This window comes from Corylus avellana, chromosome 9, assembly GCF_965113065.1.
Source record: "Corylus avellana chromosome 9, dhCorAvel1.hap1.2, whole genome shotgun sequence".
NCBI lineage: Eukaryota > Viridiplantae > Streptophyta > Magnoliopsida > Fagales > Betulaceae > Corylus > Corylus avellana.
The window spans coordinates 21091997-21111418 of record NC_142498.1 but is presented as its reverse complement, the minus strand read 5'-3'; the positions used below and the strand labels follow the sequence as shown (position 1 = coordinate 21111418).

Here is a 19422-nt window from a genome sequence, read left to right as displayed (position 1 = left end):
GGTTATTATATCACTTCTAACATCTAGAAATTGACTAACCCCTGCACTAAATTGAAAGTTTATGGAGGTGAAATTGAGAATTTTTTAAATTTAGGAGAGGTTCTCAAAACTAGTAATAGTTCATAGATTTTAAGCGAATTTCAAAATTTAATTATATATATATATATATATATATATATATATATATATATATATATATATTAGTTAGGCTTCATTAATTGTGACATGCGATTTGATGTTTGTCCGGCCATCTCAAAATTTAAATATTAAAAATAAAGAAAATCCCAAGTATGAAAAAAATAATCTTTACAATTTTTTATAAAAAAAATAAAAATATGAGTATTTTGGAAATTTTGCCAATATTTACCAAAAATTCTAACGGAAGACGAACATTGTAAAAAATTGAAAGTTTAATATCTTCAATTGCAAATTTTTGAACTTTAAATAGTAATTTCAAAATCCATAAAAGTTTAGGGAGATGTTATGAAATTTCCCTTAAAATAAATTCAAAATATGTGTCCGGCTTTGAATTTAATTCAATGACCTGTTAGTCTAAAGTGAAAATTGGCAAGCAATCAATATACTCACTCTAGAATTCTAGATCTAGGAGGCAGCAGACATTCCAAATCGCTACCACCCGAAGTTTAGAACCACAAGTCAAACCCAAAGTAAAAAAAGAAAAAAAAAAACATAAGTTTTTTTGTTTTGGTAGGCACAGGGACGATCACGGAAGTTTCCTTGGTAGCAGGCAGCTGGCGACATGCTGTGTTGTGTCTTGCTTGGCCTTTGGATTCGCACTTGTATTTCGGCATCCCAGGATGGCAGGATTCGTTTACAAATTTTCCTTACAGACTAAGGTAACTAGTTTAGAAATAATAAAACGATTAGTCAAAATACCTCAACCATTACTGATCTTATTACTCAGTCTTTACTTAAAAGTTGTGGCAAATTAAGAACAAATGACTTTTTAAATCTTCAATATAATCCAGGGGCGAAACTATATATATATATTTTGAAAAATAATTTTTTTTTAAGATCACCTTAGGCTTTGGGGGGCTAGCCGGCTAGCTAGGGACCCCAAGGGCTAATTAATTAGGTGGTTCCGCCCCCCTATTATAATCGTAATTATAATTAGTGTTCTGTACTCGTGCTTAGTTTGTGTTATTATCACTTGCCATCATCTAATCTATTTTATATAAAATTAACTAGATGCTTACAAAATCAATACATGCCATTTAATTGAAATTTCATCGTTACGAAAGGATCTCCCATCTCATGTCACAATTAATGAAGCCTAACTACTATATATATATATATACACTAGAAGTCCTTTTATGTTTCTCACACTATTTTTTTTTTATCTAATAATTTTAAATACTACATCAGTTTTAGAGGAATGCAAGAAAAACATGAGAATGACTTATAACATTACCTCTACATATTAGGGTGACATATTAATGGCACATGGTGTTATTAACTTATTAGCCATATAAATAATTTCTATATAATTGGAAAATATTTGGAGTAATATATTTTTGACGGTAATCTCTTATAAACTGGTGTAACAGTTTATGTGATATTGTCACTTCAACTATAGTGAAATATAGTTGTTTAATAATTGACATGATAAGTATTATATCAACTTACAAACTGACATGATAGTCCGTGTGAGACTGTCATGGTAATCACAATTTAATTTAATTGTGTAATTGCACATTGAGAGATGGGTTTGTAAGTAATTTTGTAGAAACCTAGCGGTATATACTAGTATACTTTAGTAAAAACCATGAGACAACAAATCTCCCTGACTTTATTTAATGCTACATTTGAAATTTTTACATTTTGCACCCAAATTTATATTAAAATCAAGTATAAGTTGACCTAAACAACCTTCAATCCATATACTACATTTTTCTACCAATACGAACAAATAAAATTAAAATAAAACCTTCAGTTTTTGTCACTGGATTTTGACCCAAGTGCCCCTGCTAGGAATTTCCCGATGAACCACAAAGAGAAGATAATACCCGGACGGTGCAAGATTCTCAAACCCGGGTGTGGTGACCCGAACTTCATACGTAGATTTTCCAAGATTTGTCACCTTCTCAGCGCCAAGTACCAACAGCCTCTGGTTCATAGAGAACGAGTGCGTTGTAAAAGACGGCGCCACCATTGTTACGGACACCAAGTTCTGTGCTAGAGTCCCCGTGACAGAAAACCGAACCGCTAATTTCTGGCCATAGCCGAGGTTAGATTGGGAAGCAGGTGACACAATTTGTGGGCGCAAATTGGAAAATTGTGCGTCTAAATATGAAGGATGAAAAGCCTCTAAGCTTAGTTCTGTAGGGAAAAGCACCTTGGTGAACTCGTAGCCTATGTGAGGGTTGCTACCGCCGACGAGTACCCGACCGTCGCGGAGTAAAATTGCGGTGGAATGGTACATGCGGGGTATGGTGGTCGGGTTTTGTAACTCGAACCGTGACCCGAGTGCGTTTTCGGGGCGGTAAATAACCGGATTCAAGACCGGGTTTCGCCCGTGTTCCCATCCAGCTGTCCCAGCACCCGCGCCGTTGATTATCAAAACGTTACCGTTTGGAAGCAACGTCATGTCGCCCATGACTCTTGCTTGGGGCATTTTCTCCAGGACCCACTGGGGATTGGGGTCGGTGATCTTGATCCGAGCGCAGGTATTCAAAGCTCCGACGAAGTTACCCTTGGTGGCCTGTGTATAAGCCCCTTTGGGAGCTCCACCGCATACCAAAACCTCCGCTTCAACAAACTTTGCTTGCAGGTTCTTCATCGGCAGCAACACCGCCGACCCAGTGCTCGGATAACACCTCGGATCGCCGCCGGGAATCTCCGGGTAAGTCTTCAAGATCTTGTTGTTGGCATAGTCGAGCAAAACAGCTCGGTTATTGGAGAAAACGAATAAATTGCCATCAACGTTTAGGAAAACAAATGGGTACAGATTGTTCTCTATGCCCGCGTCATTGGTTTGCACTAGAAATGGCAAACTATACGTGTTAGAAGGTCCACCAGTCTTGGGGTAAAACTCGTAATTAAACTGTCTTCTACCGCCGATCACTATCTGCCGTCCATCTGGCAGAATATGATTGGTGGCGTACCATCGGCGAGCCGCTAGCCCGTTTTCTATCTCTTGCCAGTCGCAGGCAGCGCAGGGGGTGAATGTCCTGACCCTTCTTTCGCCGTCGTTGAAGCCGCCAGTCTGGATTAGACGGCCGTCGGCCATCACTGCGCCAGAGGAGCACCAAACATCTGTTTGGACGAAGAGCGCTCGGTAGGTGTTGGTTGCGACGTCGTATTCCGCCGAGTGCGCGGTGCAGTCGACCTTCAAAGCGGTCTCGGTTGGGTCGTTGCGGCATTGGCCGTTGGGCAGCGACAGGTTGGACGACCCGAAGTCAGTGCGGTCGAATATTACAACGCGGTCGTTTTTGAGGAGTTGCATGTGCATGGCTGTGATGCCTATGCTTTTCTGCAAGAGTTGCCACCGCCCACCGGCGGCGTCGGTCAGAGTTGGCTTCGCAAAGAGGAGGATCAGCTGCCAGAAGAGAAAGTAAGGAATCAAACTTCGTGTCATTGTTGTTTCCTTCTTCTTCTTCTTCCTTTTTTTTTTTTTTTTTGGCTTTGTTTTGGTCGGGGGCAGTACTGGTGCAGCTTGTGTCGCAGGATGTCTTGCTTTAAATCCTTGTGAAGTGAGAGAAGGAGAGAGAGAGAGAGAGAGAGAGACCTTCGCTTCTGCACGCATGTCTACGCGTTTGGCAATATTCATGCAAGTGAAAATGACTATTATTTTTTCTGTTTATTATTTTGTAATCATTTTAGTGAGAGTGAGACAAGTTATTTTGGTTAATTTATTAGGGAAACGTTTTCTATTAAATTATGTTTATTATTATTATTTTTTTAATTCAGTATACATATATATTTTTTTTTAATTTTAAGAGAAAAATGTAACTGTAAAAAAATATTTTGTAAAGATCACAAATGCATGAATGTGGGGGTTAATATATATATAATTGTAGTAAGAATTCACGACAATTGGTGAAGTAATTTGACTTGTCTTGTTTTCAATATTTTACTTGTCAGCTGAAGTAATTTGGCCAGTAGATCGAATAGACTCATGGAAATTGTGGGCCTTGTTTTAAATGCAGCACACAGAGTGATTAAAAGGAGTAGATATGTATTCAATAATCGCATCAAAATTCCAAAAGTAAATATTCCATTTTTTTTTGGGGGGGCATAATTCGAGTCGTATTTGGTGGGACAACTACAGCTTTGCTCTTTCCATTAATCTATTTTAAGAAGTTGGTAAAATTATAGTCCTAAATAAATAAATTCGAAAAGAGTTCTTGGGTTCGTTTTGAAGGGATCGGGCACACGACTTTGTGTGGAAATTTATGCATAAATGAGATATTAGAATTCAGTACTCCATTTAAAGTGAAATTATTTTATAATGAAATATAAAATAATATTTTATTTTATATTTCATCATAGTCCCATCATGCTGATCATATGTATAACAGTATAACAGCACAGGATTTGATGATGAGTAGATTCTCTCTGGTTGGTTATGGTCTTTTTCCTTCATTTAAAGATCTTCTTCCTTAACCAGAATGAGGCCCATATGCCTAAACATCATCCATGGTGGTCCATCTTTACCACGTGATGATGGGAGAAATAGCTCCAAGCATGGGGCCAAGTTTCTCATCAACCTTCAGTACTGTGAGCACGTGCTAGAAAGAGGCTGCGAGCAGAGAGACACGGTGACACCCATTCCCAATTCGTATCTAAATTGTACTGTCGGTGGAACTTTTTATTTTATTATTATTATTTTTTTTTGCGTACGTAAACAGTTTAAGAGGTATACGCTAGGAATTTAAGTCTTAGCTGTTCTGTTGGTGCTTGGTGGCGGTCGTTTTTTGTTTGTTTGTCGACCTGGATGGATGTACTTAAAACGAAACGAATGTCTCCGTTGGAAAGTGATTATCCTATGATTAGCCTCTTTTCATTGGCTAAAATTTTACTAATTTTCTTTTTTTCTTTTAATAGTCTTTATGGTTTTAGCTCTTTCATTTGTATATATGAATCATAAAATTCGTTCCGAGTGGAACATGATTTAAATAATCAAAATTTGTTTTATGGTTTAAATTTTGTTTTATTATATTTAACACATTATTATAAAATTTTAAATAAGGTGCCAACCTTATTTAATTATCATGTAGCAATATATACACCCCACTAGCTACTAGAAGAAGGGACCACATCAAATTAAAACATTGGAAAGTAACTTCATGGGTCACCGTTGCCCCTGAAAATGTTGCCTCAATTAGGATCAAAATAACCTATGATTGATTTGGTTACTTGTCATAATTTTAAGTGCCTCATGGCTTAAATGTTCTTGGACACAATCTGTCAATCTCATTATAAACGGGCTTTTAAGGATGTGTTCTTTATCATTTGGTATCAAAGCTGCCACTAAGTTGAGTATAGGATTTGATGGGTGACCAATAGGTTGAATTGAATTTTTTTGGTACAATGTATATGTATAGTATTAAGTCATTGAATACTGATAAGTAAGTAAAGCAGTAAAGAAAAAAACAAAAAAATAAAGCTATCAAATTTAATAGGAACAATAAAATAATTTATTTTCATTTTATTTTTTATTTTCCTTGAAATGGAGGATCATGATCCTGTCCATTTCATCTCTAAATGTTGTGGACCCCAAATGATTAGATTAGAGTGGTTGGCTGGAGATTAGTTCCTTAACAAAATTGTACATTGATCATGAGGGCCAGCTTTGACCAAGTTATTGGAGCAATCCAGAACATCATCGACCTTATCAGGCCGGCGACACCAATTAAGTCACCAAGGATCAAATAAGTCAATTGCGTTTCAATGTGAATAAGTGATAATATACGACCAAAATAATAAAAGTTGGGATAGAAATAAAAATGTGAAGATATATATAAAATAAAAAACTGGTAATTGTTAATTTCTTCGCTCTCCTTTTAATTTTATTATCAAAAAACTATTTAATTATTATTAGAGAAACACTTTCAAAACCCTATCATGATTCATGACTTTTATCACCGAGATTTATTATTGCATAACACCTGGAGATCAATAATTAAAGACCATATTAATAAAACACTACCCAATGATAAGAAAGATAAACAACCCTACATCACATCTAAATTAAGACTATATAATGAACATAAATTTCCTTTAAATCGAATCTATAAATAATAACTGTACGTGCTCCGTAACGTGTGAGAAGTCTATATAATTATAATTATTAGTTAAATTATGCCAAATTTAAATGTATTAACAGAATTTTAATCTTAATTAGTTTCTAGGAAGTTATAGAAACTAAACAATTAAGTGAAAGAAGGGCTAGCTAGCTTCACATATCCCAAATGAAATTAATGTAGTCTGTAATTAATTAATCCTTAGTTAATATATATAAATAGGGTTACATGTTTAAGATTGTAATAATCTAATTCGGTAGGTGGAGTATATTCTCATAACATATTTTTGGTCATATCATATATAGCAGCATGCATCTATATATATATATATATATATATATATATATATATATATATATATATATAGATGCATGCTGCTATATATCAACCTTATAAACTATATTTTTTGGAATCCAGAAAGTGCAAACGAGGAAGGCAAATATATTGTCTAATAAAATGAATGTTGTTAAGTCGTTGAACATTCTATATTTGAATGAACAATTTGTATATATAGTTTGACTTGTACAAAGATTTTGCAGCATTATTTTGATTTGTTCCGCAATATTAATTATCTTCTTCACTCCATTCTAATTGATATTCTATGGATTTAGAGAGAGAGAGAACTATGAAGACTGCAACAAGCAATACATGTATTCTATGCAAACACTAAGACAACCTTATCTTTTAGCATTTTGTTAACGGTCTAACCTATATATATGTCTTATTTTTTTTAAAAAAAACTAGAGCCTTTGGATATGCTGATTTGGTTATTATCAACACTTTAGCAGGGACGGAGGCAGAGTTAGGTATGGATAAGGGGCCTAGGGGCCAAGGGCCAAGGGCCAAAAATTTTAGTTGGTAGGGGTCAATATATAGGCAAAAAAAAAAAAAAAAAACCTTATAATTTTTTTTTTTCTTGTGTTAGAGGGGGCATGCTTACACCAACCACCCCAAACTCCGTCACTGGATGGTAGTCCTTTTTCTTTTGAAGGCTCCACTTATTTATCAGTAATTCAATGACTTAACACTATGCCTACAGATCGATACCATGACATTTTAATCCAATCTATAGTCGACCGCCTTCTCCGTTGCTCGACCCGCGTGATGTGCTATATACCTAACCATTGATCTAAAAGCTTTAGAACTATTGGATACTGATTTGATTAAACTTTTAAATATCCTTACATGCCGTACCACATTTCTTAGCTAAACTTTTACTTCAATGTCGTGCTTTTTTTGACATCTCCAATCTTTCCCCATCTCACACATATGTGTACACTCATTTTTGAGAAAAGTCTTGAAGATAGACGTTAACATTATGCACACATCAAGAAATGGTCATCGTTCTTTAAATTGCTTTTCCTTTGAAGATTGTGCTTAAGGATTGGCCACTTTTGGACGCTAACTAAGAAAATGATCATTAATTTGGTGGTTACAACTTTTCTATCAAAAGCCAAGTTTCAAGTAGTTGATAAAGTAAGGGGACTACATAGGCCAGACTTCAGATCGATGCCTTAATTATCTTTTGCCCTGGCGTATCTTGTTTGAATTGATCTGTATTATATGTTTTTAATAGAAGAACTACAGCTTACAGTTGATTTTCTATCGGATTTCATCACGTGATAATGACATTTTGGAAAGCGATTTTTACAATATTAATTAAATTATTAAATTCGCTCTTTCTTATACGTTTAAGTTTTTAGGACAAATGAGGAGTTTAAGCTTAATTTGTGTTTATCATTCACTTTTCATTTTAATTAGATATTTCACGTGTTGGGTCTCAATTGTTGAAGGGTGTTTGAGTTCACATGTAAAGATGAATATATATATATTAGCTTCCTAAATTATCACAATTTTTGCACTTACACCTCCAAACTTTAAAAAGTGACACTAGAGCCTCCTATACTACCATTAATTGCGTGTCAAATTAGACTCTTTTGCAGTTTTCTCTTCAAAATACCTTTAAAATGGTGAGTTTAGGATAACCCGTGATTTAAAATTGTGAGTTCAAACTTTGTGTTCTTCATTAACTTGTCATTTCAATTAAATATTTCACGTGTTGAGTTCCACTTGTTGAAGGGTACGGTATTTGAATCCACATGCACGTGAAAATGAACGTTAACATATTAATTAAATTTATCATTTAATATAAGCTTAAAAGCTGCATTGAACCCAACTGATTATTTAACAAAAACAAACACCTGAATTTTGATATATATATATATATATATATACACTCTTATATAACTGTATCAATGGTGAAGAAATTCAACTAATTATATATATATATATATATATATATATATATATATATATATAATTAGTTGAATTTCTTCACCATTGATACAGTTATATAAGAGTGTGCAGGCTTGAAGAGGCAGCAGTCCTGTCGAAATAAAAATGATTGAAAATGAAATTTCGAGCAAGGGGCCAAGGGGGTTGTGTTAAATTGTCGTAGCTTGTTATTTTTGTGTCCTTCTCTCGACAAGCTAGACAAATGAAATTAATAAAGCGAAAGCGAACAATAGAGAAGCATGTTCAAGGGCACATGGGAGGGACAGTGTACGACGTACCAAGCTTAATTATTTCATCATTTCACTAATCCAACGGTGGCGTGGCAAAGTTGTGTCCATGTGGCTTTTATTTTGGAAAACCATCAAACGAAGGTTGGCTGCTGTTACAGAGTAAACCCTGCACGCCAAAATGAGCTCCCATGCATGAGTTAATAGGGTGGCAATTCGTGTTTGGATTGGAATGATCCATGATATATTTTAAGATTATATAAGTTAATTTTAATTCGATTTATTTAATTAAACGGGCTCGACATTTAATTTTAACTCGCTAATTTTGTGTTGGGTTCGTATCGAGTTTACAGGTTGTGTCAAAAATTGTCAATTTGCCTTATGTCATGTGTCGGGTTCGAATTGTATTGAATACATGTAACCCAACCCATTTAAACCAAAAATATATGTGAAATTTAATGTATTTTGAACGGATATCAGTTTATAGACAAGAGAATTTGAAGAAAGACTTTACCAATTTTTTTTTTTTGCCAAATTCAAAGTTGGTAGTTTAGTTTTCTTATTCTCAACTCTCTCCCTCTTCGTCATAATAATAATAATATTATTATTATAATTATTTGTTATTGTTATTAATGCTAGGCATTTTTCATGATTATCAGGTCTTCTCAAATAGTGAAAATATTGCATGGAGTAAGCCTAAGAAAAGAAGAAAAGATAGAGCTAATTAATCAAAGCAGTAAACATCATAAAACTTTGATATACACGCATCCATCCCAAATGCAAACCCAAATACGTCTTGTTAGGTAACGAAAATTCCAAAAATCAATCTCCAAAACTCTTCATTTGCAGGCTTATAGTCAGAAAAATGAAATAAATGCATTAAATGATATGTGGTGAATAATTAGTCTTGGCTGAATATTCTCGCTGAGATTGATTGACCATGAGTTGGACTAGTATCCTTCTTCCTTGGCTTTGAAGCATATTGTTTAACCTTCTGGACCATGCTTTTTTTTTTTTATCTCCCACGTGAGTCTATACGAAATTAGGCAGCCATCTGACAAACAGCGTGGCTTGCTAACCTAAAATGATAGTCGCCCATGTATGTCTATGAGATATGTTGTAGTGCAATAAAAAGATTATTTTTTATTCATAAAAGTCTTAGATGGCAAAGGGCCACAAGCCCCATCAGTAGGTGGGGCCACAACAATTATGGATAGGGCCTGTGACCTTTTGCCTCTTAGGACTTTTATGATAAAAAATAGTATTTTTACTGCACTATAACATTTCTCCATATCAAACCATAAGAGGCAATTTTGAATTTCTCTAGCAATTACTTGATTGAATTGTTGGTATGCCGTCGTGCAATTGTAAGAGGGACTCTTATGAAATTTATTTCTTCGAATATGTTTTAGGACCTGTTTGAGTGTGCATTTAAAGGGCTTAAACGTGCGTTTAATATTCAAAAAATCCGTTTACAAAAAAAAAAAAAAGGTACCCGTTTGATACAAAAATTTGAAAGTGTTTTTAAAGGTTTAAAAAGCAAAAAAATGCTCAAAATACACTTTTGACAAAAGCTTAAAAATGAAGTTTTTGCCAAAAAGTTTTTTTTTTTTTTTTTACTTAAAAGTTCTATTTCTCAAACACAATCCCAAATATACCCTTAGGCTATCCAAATACTTGCAAGGGAGGTAGACTATATGAAAGCTCTCTCAAAATTACTTGCACAAAATTGTTGAGGATATCTTAATTCCATTTTCTAGTCGCTATCTTTAATTTCCCATACGATTTTTAGATTTGACTTTTGATCTACTTTGGGAGCTAGTTTTTGTTGAAACATGAGGCCAAAGGCCCATAGCCCAAGGACGAAGCCAATCAATGACGTTGGAGCTAACTCTGTACTTGACTCATTAACCTTTGCCTTGGAGGATTGAGTTTCCTACAATTTTGAGTATGTAATGCCAATGATTCAGACCGCTTAAATCTAACCTTGTAAGCATTTTTATAAAAATAAAAAATAAAAACAAATAAAGGGAAGGTAGCCACTGTCTTACCCTTTGAAGTGGTCAGACCACCTCATTTACTCCCAATGGGATGGTTGCATCACCTTTGTTGAGTTAAGGGGTGGTTGTGATCACCCGCAATGGCTCGGGAGTGGTTGTAGCAAAATAAACAATTGCTCCTTCAACCTTAAAAGGAGTGGTCGGCTACCCTTGAAATAGTCTGACCAACCACTGCTTATTTTGATTTTTGATTATTATTCTTATTTTTAAAAAAGGCGACTAGTTCAATTTTTTTTATAGTCAAACCATTCATTTTGAATGCAGGATATGGATCTTTAAAATTGGACATAGTGACGTTTATTTCTAATAAAAAACACACATTTCTCAAGACCCATGCTGTCCAATCTATAGAATTTGTCAGGTCTAACAGAACCAACCAAACAAGAATAGATGAGAGAACCAGCTGGGCGTATAACAATTTAGACTCTAGAGACGGGGAATGAACCGCTTGAAGACCATTACCCTTCATTGACTCAATGGCTCACATGTATACACGTTATGAGAGTATCCGATGTCGTTTCACATCAATTGGGTACAAACATTTAATGCCATCATAAATTTAAAAAACAAAAAAAAAAAAAAAAAAAAAAAACAAAAATTTAATGTCTCACACTTCCGAATATCCTGTATAAGATCCAATACATAGAGCATCAAGTGAGGTCAGCGACTCAGAACTAGTGTTGTACAAATCTTTATATCACATGGACCATTAATTATCAAGTTTGAGGAGGATAAAGTTCCCATAGAGCAACTGTCCCGTCTTCTGATGCAGAAGCCATTAGCTTACAATCAGTTGAGTCTGAAACAGCGTTACACTGTCAAAAGGAAAGAGTTCTACTTTTAGAAAGGTAATCACAACAACCAATTATGAGAGAGAGAGAGAGAGAGAGAGAGAGGGGAAATTGTAAGTTAGCAATCCAGATTTGTGAAAGGAGAGACAGGCTCCATATCACAATGATGGCAATCAACCAGAAAAGGCAAAAGAAAACAGACTATAGAAGAACTTTTACCTACTATTCCATATGACGGGAATAATAAGTCCAATGATGATTCAACAAGTTGTTATTAAAACTGCGACCTTCTATATAGATTGGTAAGTTACACTTGCACCCGCAACCTATGGGTCTCAAAACCACAATCTCACCCTACCCCACACTCATGAGAAGAGAAGATGTTATTTAAGCTAGAAGTATGAGTATAAGACTATATATGTCAACCCTAACCCGACTCATTTACTTAAACGGGTTAAATCCTTCAACCTTAATTCATCAATTTTGTTTTGAATTCATATCAAGTTTGCAGGCTGTGTTAAAAATTAGCAGTCCTAGTTAGAGCTCATTGGCCCCAATATGAAAGGACAATATTGAAACCAAGAAACATCTAAGTTGTATAAGTATGCATTTTCCAGGAAATCACGGAATATAAAGAAACAGAATACAGGCCACAACCAATTGTATTCAACTTCTTAATGTTAAAAAGGAGAACCTGAATGTTAAAATTTAAGGGAAAAAAAAGAAAAAGGAATATCTTTATATTCGTCTCTTGTACTGACAAACAAATATGAGATGGCTTACCGTAGCATGGTGATATTTCAATATTGCCAGAGCTTTTCCTTTGCGGTAATCATATATCCTTACTCTGTGGACAGGTAAAAAGAGAGAACTTAAGAAGCATAAATTTTAATGACAAGCCAATATAACAAAAGGCATCTTTCTGAGACTGATTTGCATACCACAAAATCATATTAAGCATCAGTTGATTGCAAAACAAATGAACAAAAGGAAAGAATGTGAATATGAGAAATTTCATTTCAATGTTGTTTTAAATTTCATTTCATTTCAAACTGTTAGCAACCTGTGATCCCAACCAGCAGTAGCAGCAATTTTGCCATCTGGTCGAATTGAGGTGCCTGCTATACCAGCTCTTTCCAAACTAATCTCTTTCTTGACCACACAAGAGCCCTATTTATACAAGGCACACCATAACATGAAGTAAGAAAAAAATATTTTGATTAGTAGAAAAAAGCAAAAAGGTAAATCATCATTAAATAAGATATGACCATGAAGTCACCAAAATAAACAGATAAGCAAAATCATACAGAAACAAAGAAGAAACTGTTTTCTTGTTTTGATCCATGCTTATAAATGTATGATGTATGAATAAAGAACATCAAACTGGTGACTTTCGCATGCCCCAAAACCAGATATTATCTCAAAGAACTTACTATTCATCTTTTATTATTTTGCAACCACTTCTTAACATGATTATTATCATTTGACTTACATATTCGAATTTTAAAAACAGCCTATCACTTTGTTCCAATGTCAAGTCTACTAGCTATTAATGATGCAGACCTGTTACTACAACACCAACTATTTTTTGAAATTAAATATCGCCAACGTCATAAATAGGAAAGAAAAGAAGAGAGAGAAAGGAAAAGAAAAGGACAACTCAAAATTTACCTCCTTGTGGTTTGGCCTAATTACACTTCACCTCCTTGACTTTTGAAAAGTTACACTATATCTGCTTATGGTTTGGATTAAATTGATATGTTTTGCTGAAATAATCAATTGAAGACACATCACTATCAATTTGACACTACTTTTCACATATTGCGACATAACTCTATGAATTGAATTAACTCTTGAAGAACAACAAAGTCAGTACTAGGCTACATGAATATTTTGTCTATAGAAGCAGAATATGTCCATCCATTTCGGTCCAATATTGCCAATATGCTCCAATGTGCTGTGACAGGAGATGAAACAAACTGAAAACAAGTATGATGAACTTATGAACAAGTGGTTTACCATGGAGTGATCCAGACTATACATCACGATTTTGTCATCGGCAGCTCCTGTGATACCCCCACTACATGACTCATCAATGGATATGCTTAGAACTGTGTGTAGAATACCCAATGGATCACAATTTGCTTTGAAGGGAAAAATGAGGAAGAATACATGGGCATTTTCCAAATATAGAGAGGGTCCCACACCTGGCTCAGAATGAAACTTTACAGAAGTTACAGGAATTCCCAGATGTCGTATATCCCACCAAAGCATGGAACCGTCTTCATAACTGCCACATTTAACAGAGCAACACAATTATGTTATGTAAATCACCTCATTCTCCCTTCCCGTCCTCAATTTATTTAGCAAGAAAAGAATTACATAAATTGAACTCCTTTTGGGCAATTTACACAGTTTTGTCCATGGATTGCAATTGGTAATCATACATAAACTTCACCAAATCCTATGCACATTTCAAAGTAAAAATCCCACAAAACTACACGGGGAGGATATATGCAACTTGGGTTTCCAAAAAGACAAAATTGGCCTGGTAAGGTTAAAGCAACAGTATATTAGACATAAATCAATGGGTAAAGTTCGTAAGTCATTCCAACTTCCATAAAACATACAATGAAGCTTTTGCTAGCTAACTTTGTATCTAAAATTCTTCTGCATGGGAGCAACTTTAATAGTTGCGTTAGATTGGAAAGTTAGCACCCAATGGATCTTGAATCCATCACCTTAGCTTCCACCTTATGCTTATAAGGGGGGGAAGCGTAATTTAAGCTGATGCTAATTGGTGGGAGCAGCTTTAACATATTAAAACACATACAACATTCAAAATGCTCTAGCTTAAAATAGAACTCCATCCAAACACCTAGTAAACATACGGAATAATGACCAACCCTTGATATGGAGATAACTATAATAAGCATAAAGAATTCCCACAATAAGGGCCGTTCCTCTTCTTCTTCTTCTTCTTCTTCTCCTCTATCTCTCTCTCTCTCTCTCTCCTCTTCACTAATTCAACATCTCTGAACAACTTTATTAAGATACAACCTCTGGAAAAATGGTACAAAAAGGAGGAAAAAAAAAAAGAACACCTGGAAAATAATTTGTTTGCAGTTTGGCAACAGAAAACGGTGAAAACAAGTTGATCTGACAACATAGAAAAGACCAGTAGATTATGCAGAGTCAAGCATCATCAAGTTTTAAGATATGGCCAACTCAAGATGTTTACAGAACCTTTCATATTCTTTAAGAGTTAACATATAAATTTTAGCAAGCTTCTAGAGTTGCTAAACTGATAGGTGCTTAATTACATTCACAATAGAAGGTGAGCAAGAAAGATAAGAAGGATACCCAGCCAAGACATTTAAGAATCCCTGTGATTCAGATGGTAAATATGCCTGAACCGCCATGCACATCCCTTCCGAGTAACATTGTTACATGCCAAAGCATTAAAAGAAAAGAAAAGATTTTCTTCATTGACAAAATAGGGCTAAATAATGCATATCATAAATTAATCCAATAATTAAAATATATGAAAAAAATATATACATACTAAATGGATATTCCATTGAAACAAATCGAAATATACAAAGTGAAGAATAAGCCTATCAAAGAAGATAGCAAGAAGCAATATATGAGCCATCAACAAATTTAAAGAGGAATGCCACTCAAAAATCTTAAGTGATGAGTATAAAAATAAACAGTTGTCCAATGACACGTGTTGCTAAAAAACTGACAAACATCTCAGGTGATACCAATCATAGTCAAAGTATTTTGTTCATCTAGAGATCTAACAACCATCTAAACTGTTTCACTTTGCATTTCGTTCTTTTCTTCTTAAAAAACAAAAAAGATGTAAATTTTTTTTCCAACTAAGTTACTACTTCTGTTGGTGTGCAGGTTAATTCCTTTCGTTATTTCCACAGGGGGACTTGCGATTTGGGAAGGACAGCACTATACCCAACTCTGCATCCAGGCTTCTTCAGCGAACAAAATCCTATAGAAGGCCCTTAGTAAAGGAATATCATCACTTTCTAGCCTCACAGAGGCCCAAACATTGACAAGATGAATAGCTTCAAGAAAACCTGGGAAAGAAGAGCTTTTAAAGAAAATTATTCCCAACACACACACACACACATACATATATTCATCTGCACGTGCTCCACATGCATGTGAACATTCCCAACAATTTGTCATATTCAAGTCAACAAATTCTGAAATACTTGTCCAATCTTTTTATTTTTTTAAAAAAATCAAATTGATGAGGGAACATATATGATAACACTTTTTTTCTTTTTTTTTTGGTAAGTACATATATGATAGCACTGTTCAGCATAGTTAAAATATAAATTTGAGGTACCCAAACCACTATTAAGAATACCAATACCATAAGTCAAAAGACATATACCATCAGGTCAGATACAGACCTCTCTCACTAGTTGAAACATTTGGGGAGCCACCAACTGACTTTTGAGGTAGCCGTGCAAACCTTTCCGCAGTATTCAGATCCCAAATTTCAACCTTTGGATACCATCCACACAAAATTAATAAGGAATAGGCACCCAAAAATTATATATATATGAGATAGATAAACAAGCAAATAATCAAAAGTTGCATATCGACCTCATGTGATTGCTCTCCTGCTATAGCCACATACTTTGGTCCTTCAGCATGGGTAACTTCTGATTAAAAGAATTTTATTAATTGATAATCTACGAATGGTATCCTGGAGCAACAAACACCAAAACAAGTATAGAACCACCAAGAAACCAGTAACAAATGAGGCTGGCTGATGCAGTCCAGATTACATGTGGCTTCCCACAATCTAGCAAATTGATAATCATAAAACCAAACTAGGCAGTCAGAGTGAAACGTTCGTTCGAGAGAGTTCTCAATTATTTTAACTAAGGCTAGCTTTGTAATTTTTCTTTTAGGGCTGTGTCCCTAACTTCTATTTAAGCACCATAAGGTCAGTCTAGCCTACCAATTGTCTCTAATTATCAATTTTATCAGTAAAAATACTTTAGGGAGATTTTTTCAATAACTCTTAAAGAGTTTTCTAGGATTTATAGAAGGATTGGGAGTTTTCTGTTTGCAGATTCTGCTTCCCACCAATTGTGTAGGAAATGAAGGAGGAGCCTATAATGCTACACCTCCAAGTAATGCAGAGTGAGTTCTAGCAGCAATTTTTTTTTCTCTTTTGTACGACTAGATAATTAACTGAACTCATATACATAAAATTAACAAGCAGTGCAGAATGCTGCATAAAAGATAATATATGTAGCAAACAGGAACTTACTACATCTCGTTAATTAATATCCAATCATATCAGATTTACATTCCAACCTAAAGTAATATTACAACTTTGAATATAAATATCTTGAACCAAAACTAAAATTCCAGAATTATTAGTGATAGTCTTGATAAGTCTTGACACCTGGGAAAAAAGAAGTATAAAGTAGATGAACAAATTTGTCAATTTGAACAAACCTCTAACAGCATTGGAACACTCTGTTAGACTTCCTTGAGCCTTTTCCCTGCTATCATCCATACTTTCTGAGTCAACAGTTTCCCTAACCTCCATCTCATGATGATAATTAGGACCTTCAGCTTGTGGTGCACAAGCAGAAGGCATCTTCACCACGGAAAGCTTGCAAAAGTGATAAGTGTTTGTCTTGATTGTAAGTGAAGGATTTCTGTCAAGAATTGAAGCAGGAGTTTAACAGCCTCAGGATAATATTATGCTGAAGAACTCATTGCTAATACTCATTAAAAGAAGAAAAGAAAAAAAAATGCAGAATTTTTTTTTTACGCCTAATACTTAGAACTAATCCTAATGAGGGAAGATGAATAATAGCTAGAGGAAGATTGATAAGACATGCCCATAAAATTTCGTACAGCTGCATCTATCAATAAAACATGGTGGGAGTTGCCATGGTGTATTGGGGGTACTTTTAATGTTATTCGATATCCGAGTGAGAGATCAGGCGATGCCTAACAATCCCCAATTATGCTGCAATTTTCAGAATTCATCTTTGATCAGGGTCTTATGGGCATTCCCTATTGTAGGCGGGAACTTCATGTGGTCCAATAATCATAATTTTCCATCTTGGTTCATAATTGATAGGTTTCTTCTCTCTCTTGATTGGGAAGAATAGATTCCTGATGTTTCTCAAATGAGACTCCCTAGAATCTTCTCAAATAACATCCCTTTGATGCTTGATTGTGGTGCACAACCTAACATCTAAACATATTGCGCCACTTTAGGCTTAATTTATGTACAACATTCACTCAACAAAGCATGTGCACAACTCATGATCAGAATAAGATATTTTGCAACAATTCACCACATTTCAATGAGAAAGCATTAAATCCATTGCGTACCGGGACAGTCCTCCATCTTCAATATCCCAACACTTCACAGTTCCATCCCTACCCTGGCTACACGAATCAGAACACACATAACACAACCATTGCTTCACAAAAACCCACTTAAGATCACAATAATTACAAATATAAATAGCAAATATTAACACAAAACAAGCAAATACGAAACAAAGCACCTTATAACTCTGTTGCTTCCTATCAAAGGACTACTAGCAACACAAATAATCCCGTGCGCCGCACTGTGCACCCTGCAACCATTCATTCCACACATACACACAAAACACACATCTCAACAAGTCAATAACATTAACAAAAAACGCAATTGAAAACATAAATACAGAAGTAATATATGACTACCATGCAGATGATATCGTCCGATGCTGGACCGTGTCCCATATTCGCAACTCACCATCCGCAGAACTGCCACCAGATACAAAATTTCCCCCCAAAAAAAACACGAACTTCAATTTGAAGGAACCAAACGTGCACATATATAGATATGTATGTATAAAGATCATACCCGGTGAAGAGTAAAGGTTTAGAAGGATGAAAAGAAGCGTCCATGACAGAAGCGCGATGGCCTCTGAGCACCGCCACGGGATCAGGCGGTGGCCTCTTGCTCATTTTCGCTTTTCGAGCTCTGAGATCCTCTGAGTCACTGAAATTTAATGCTTTATTGAGAAGCCCGGGCGGAGTGAGTTTAGCGTTCAAGAGGAAGAAGAGAAAGAAGCGAAAGAGACGGTGTCGTTTTTGGCGTTCGCCTGGAAATGTACTTGTAAACTTATGATTAATTTATACGGAAATTACTAATTAGAGACAAATTTTGAGATAATATAACATTACTCATATAACATTGTAACTCTTTTTTTTTTTGGGAATTTTTTGTTTTTGTTTTTGTTTTTAAAAAAAGAGTAAACAAATCGGGATGAATAAATACAAAGTTTGATGTGCATTTGTATACAAAAATTAGTTTTTTCTTTTTATTTTTCCTATTCAAGTACATCAACGATGAATGAGCATTATAAAAAGGGTCTCTGCCATTCCTAATTCTGATAGAAAATATAAAATAAGAAAAAATATGAATGTTTTTTAACACAATATGAAAACGGGTCATCTAATTAAATAGTATGCACCAAAGTTAGTACATTGTGAAGGTGTTTGTATGCCCTCTTTCCCAACAACATGGTATAATGTTTTGATTGTTTATTATTGTTGGATATTTTTATATTTCATGGCTTTTAGTAATTTTAATATTTAACTCCTGATTCAATGTAGTAATTCAACGATTATTAAAAAGAAACAGTATATTTATCATTCTTTTATTGGTTGAAGTATATTAAAAATATAGTTTAAAATATTGCTTACATAGATAGAGCATAATAAT

General features: G+C 34.8%; 2 protein-coding genes across 4 annotated transcripts; both read right to left on the bottom strand.

The window, feature by feature from the left end:
- Positions 1-1770: 1770 nt before the first annotated feature.
- LOC132190484 (glyoxal oxidase-related protein) lies at positions 1771-3790 on the bottom strand. The gene has a single exon (XM_059605489.2). The coding sequence runs from the start codon at positions 3788-3790 to the stop codon at positions 1961-1963; it is 1830 nt and encodes a 609-aa protein (XP_059461472.2). The 3' UTR covers positions 1771-1960.
- A 7505-nt stretch (positions 3791-11295) lies between these two features.
- Positions 11296-18785, bottom strand: EMB2757 (Transducin/WD40 repeat-like superfamily protein). 3 transcript variants are annotated; one of them, XM_059604696.2, is made up of 13 exons: positions 18559-18785; positions 18396-18458; positions 18215-18286; positions 18036-18092; positions 17142-17347; positions 16275-16330; positions 16079-16172; positions 15003-15069; positions 13847-13929; positions 13659-13750; positions 12703-12809; positions 12423-12486; positions 11296-11663 (listed from the first exon to the last, which is right to left on the bottom strand). In XM_059604696.2, the coding sequence occupies exons 1-13, from the start codon at positions 18660-18662 to the stop codon at positions 11565-11567; spliced, it is 1164 nt and encodes a 387-aa protein (XP_059460679.2). In that variant the 5' UTR covers positions 18663-18785; the 3' UTR covers positions 11296-11564. The 3 variants fall into 3 exon arrangements, with proteins under 3 accessions (XP_059460679.2, XP_059460678.2, XP_059460680.2); XM_059604695.2 differs by having other exon boundaries at positions 16275-16333; positions 18559-18784; XM_059604697.2 differs by lacking the exon at positions 18396-18458 and having other exon boundaries at positions 16275-16333.
- Positions 18786-19422: the final 637 nt, after the last annotated feature.

Coding starts and splice junctions, on each gene's coding strand:
- LOC132190484 (XM_059605489.2), bottom strand. CDS start 3,790: ATGAATATTGCCAAACGCGTAGACATGCGTGCAGAAGCGAAGGTCTCT.
- EMB2757 (XM_059604695.2), bottom strand. CDS start 18,662: ATGAGCAAGAGGCCACCGCCTGATCCCGTGGCGGTGCTCAGAGGCCAT. Junction 16,173..16,274: donor CAGGAGAGCAATCACATGAG/GTCGATATGCAA, acceptor TGGTATCCAAAG/GTTGAAATTTGGGATCTGAA. Junction 11,664..12,422: donor TGAAATATCACCATGCTACG/GTAAGCCATCTC, acceptor TCCTTTTGACAG/TGTAACGCTGTTTCAGACTC.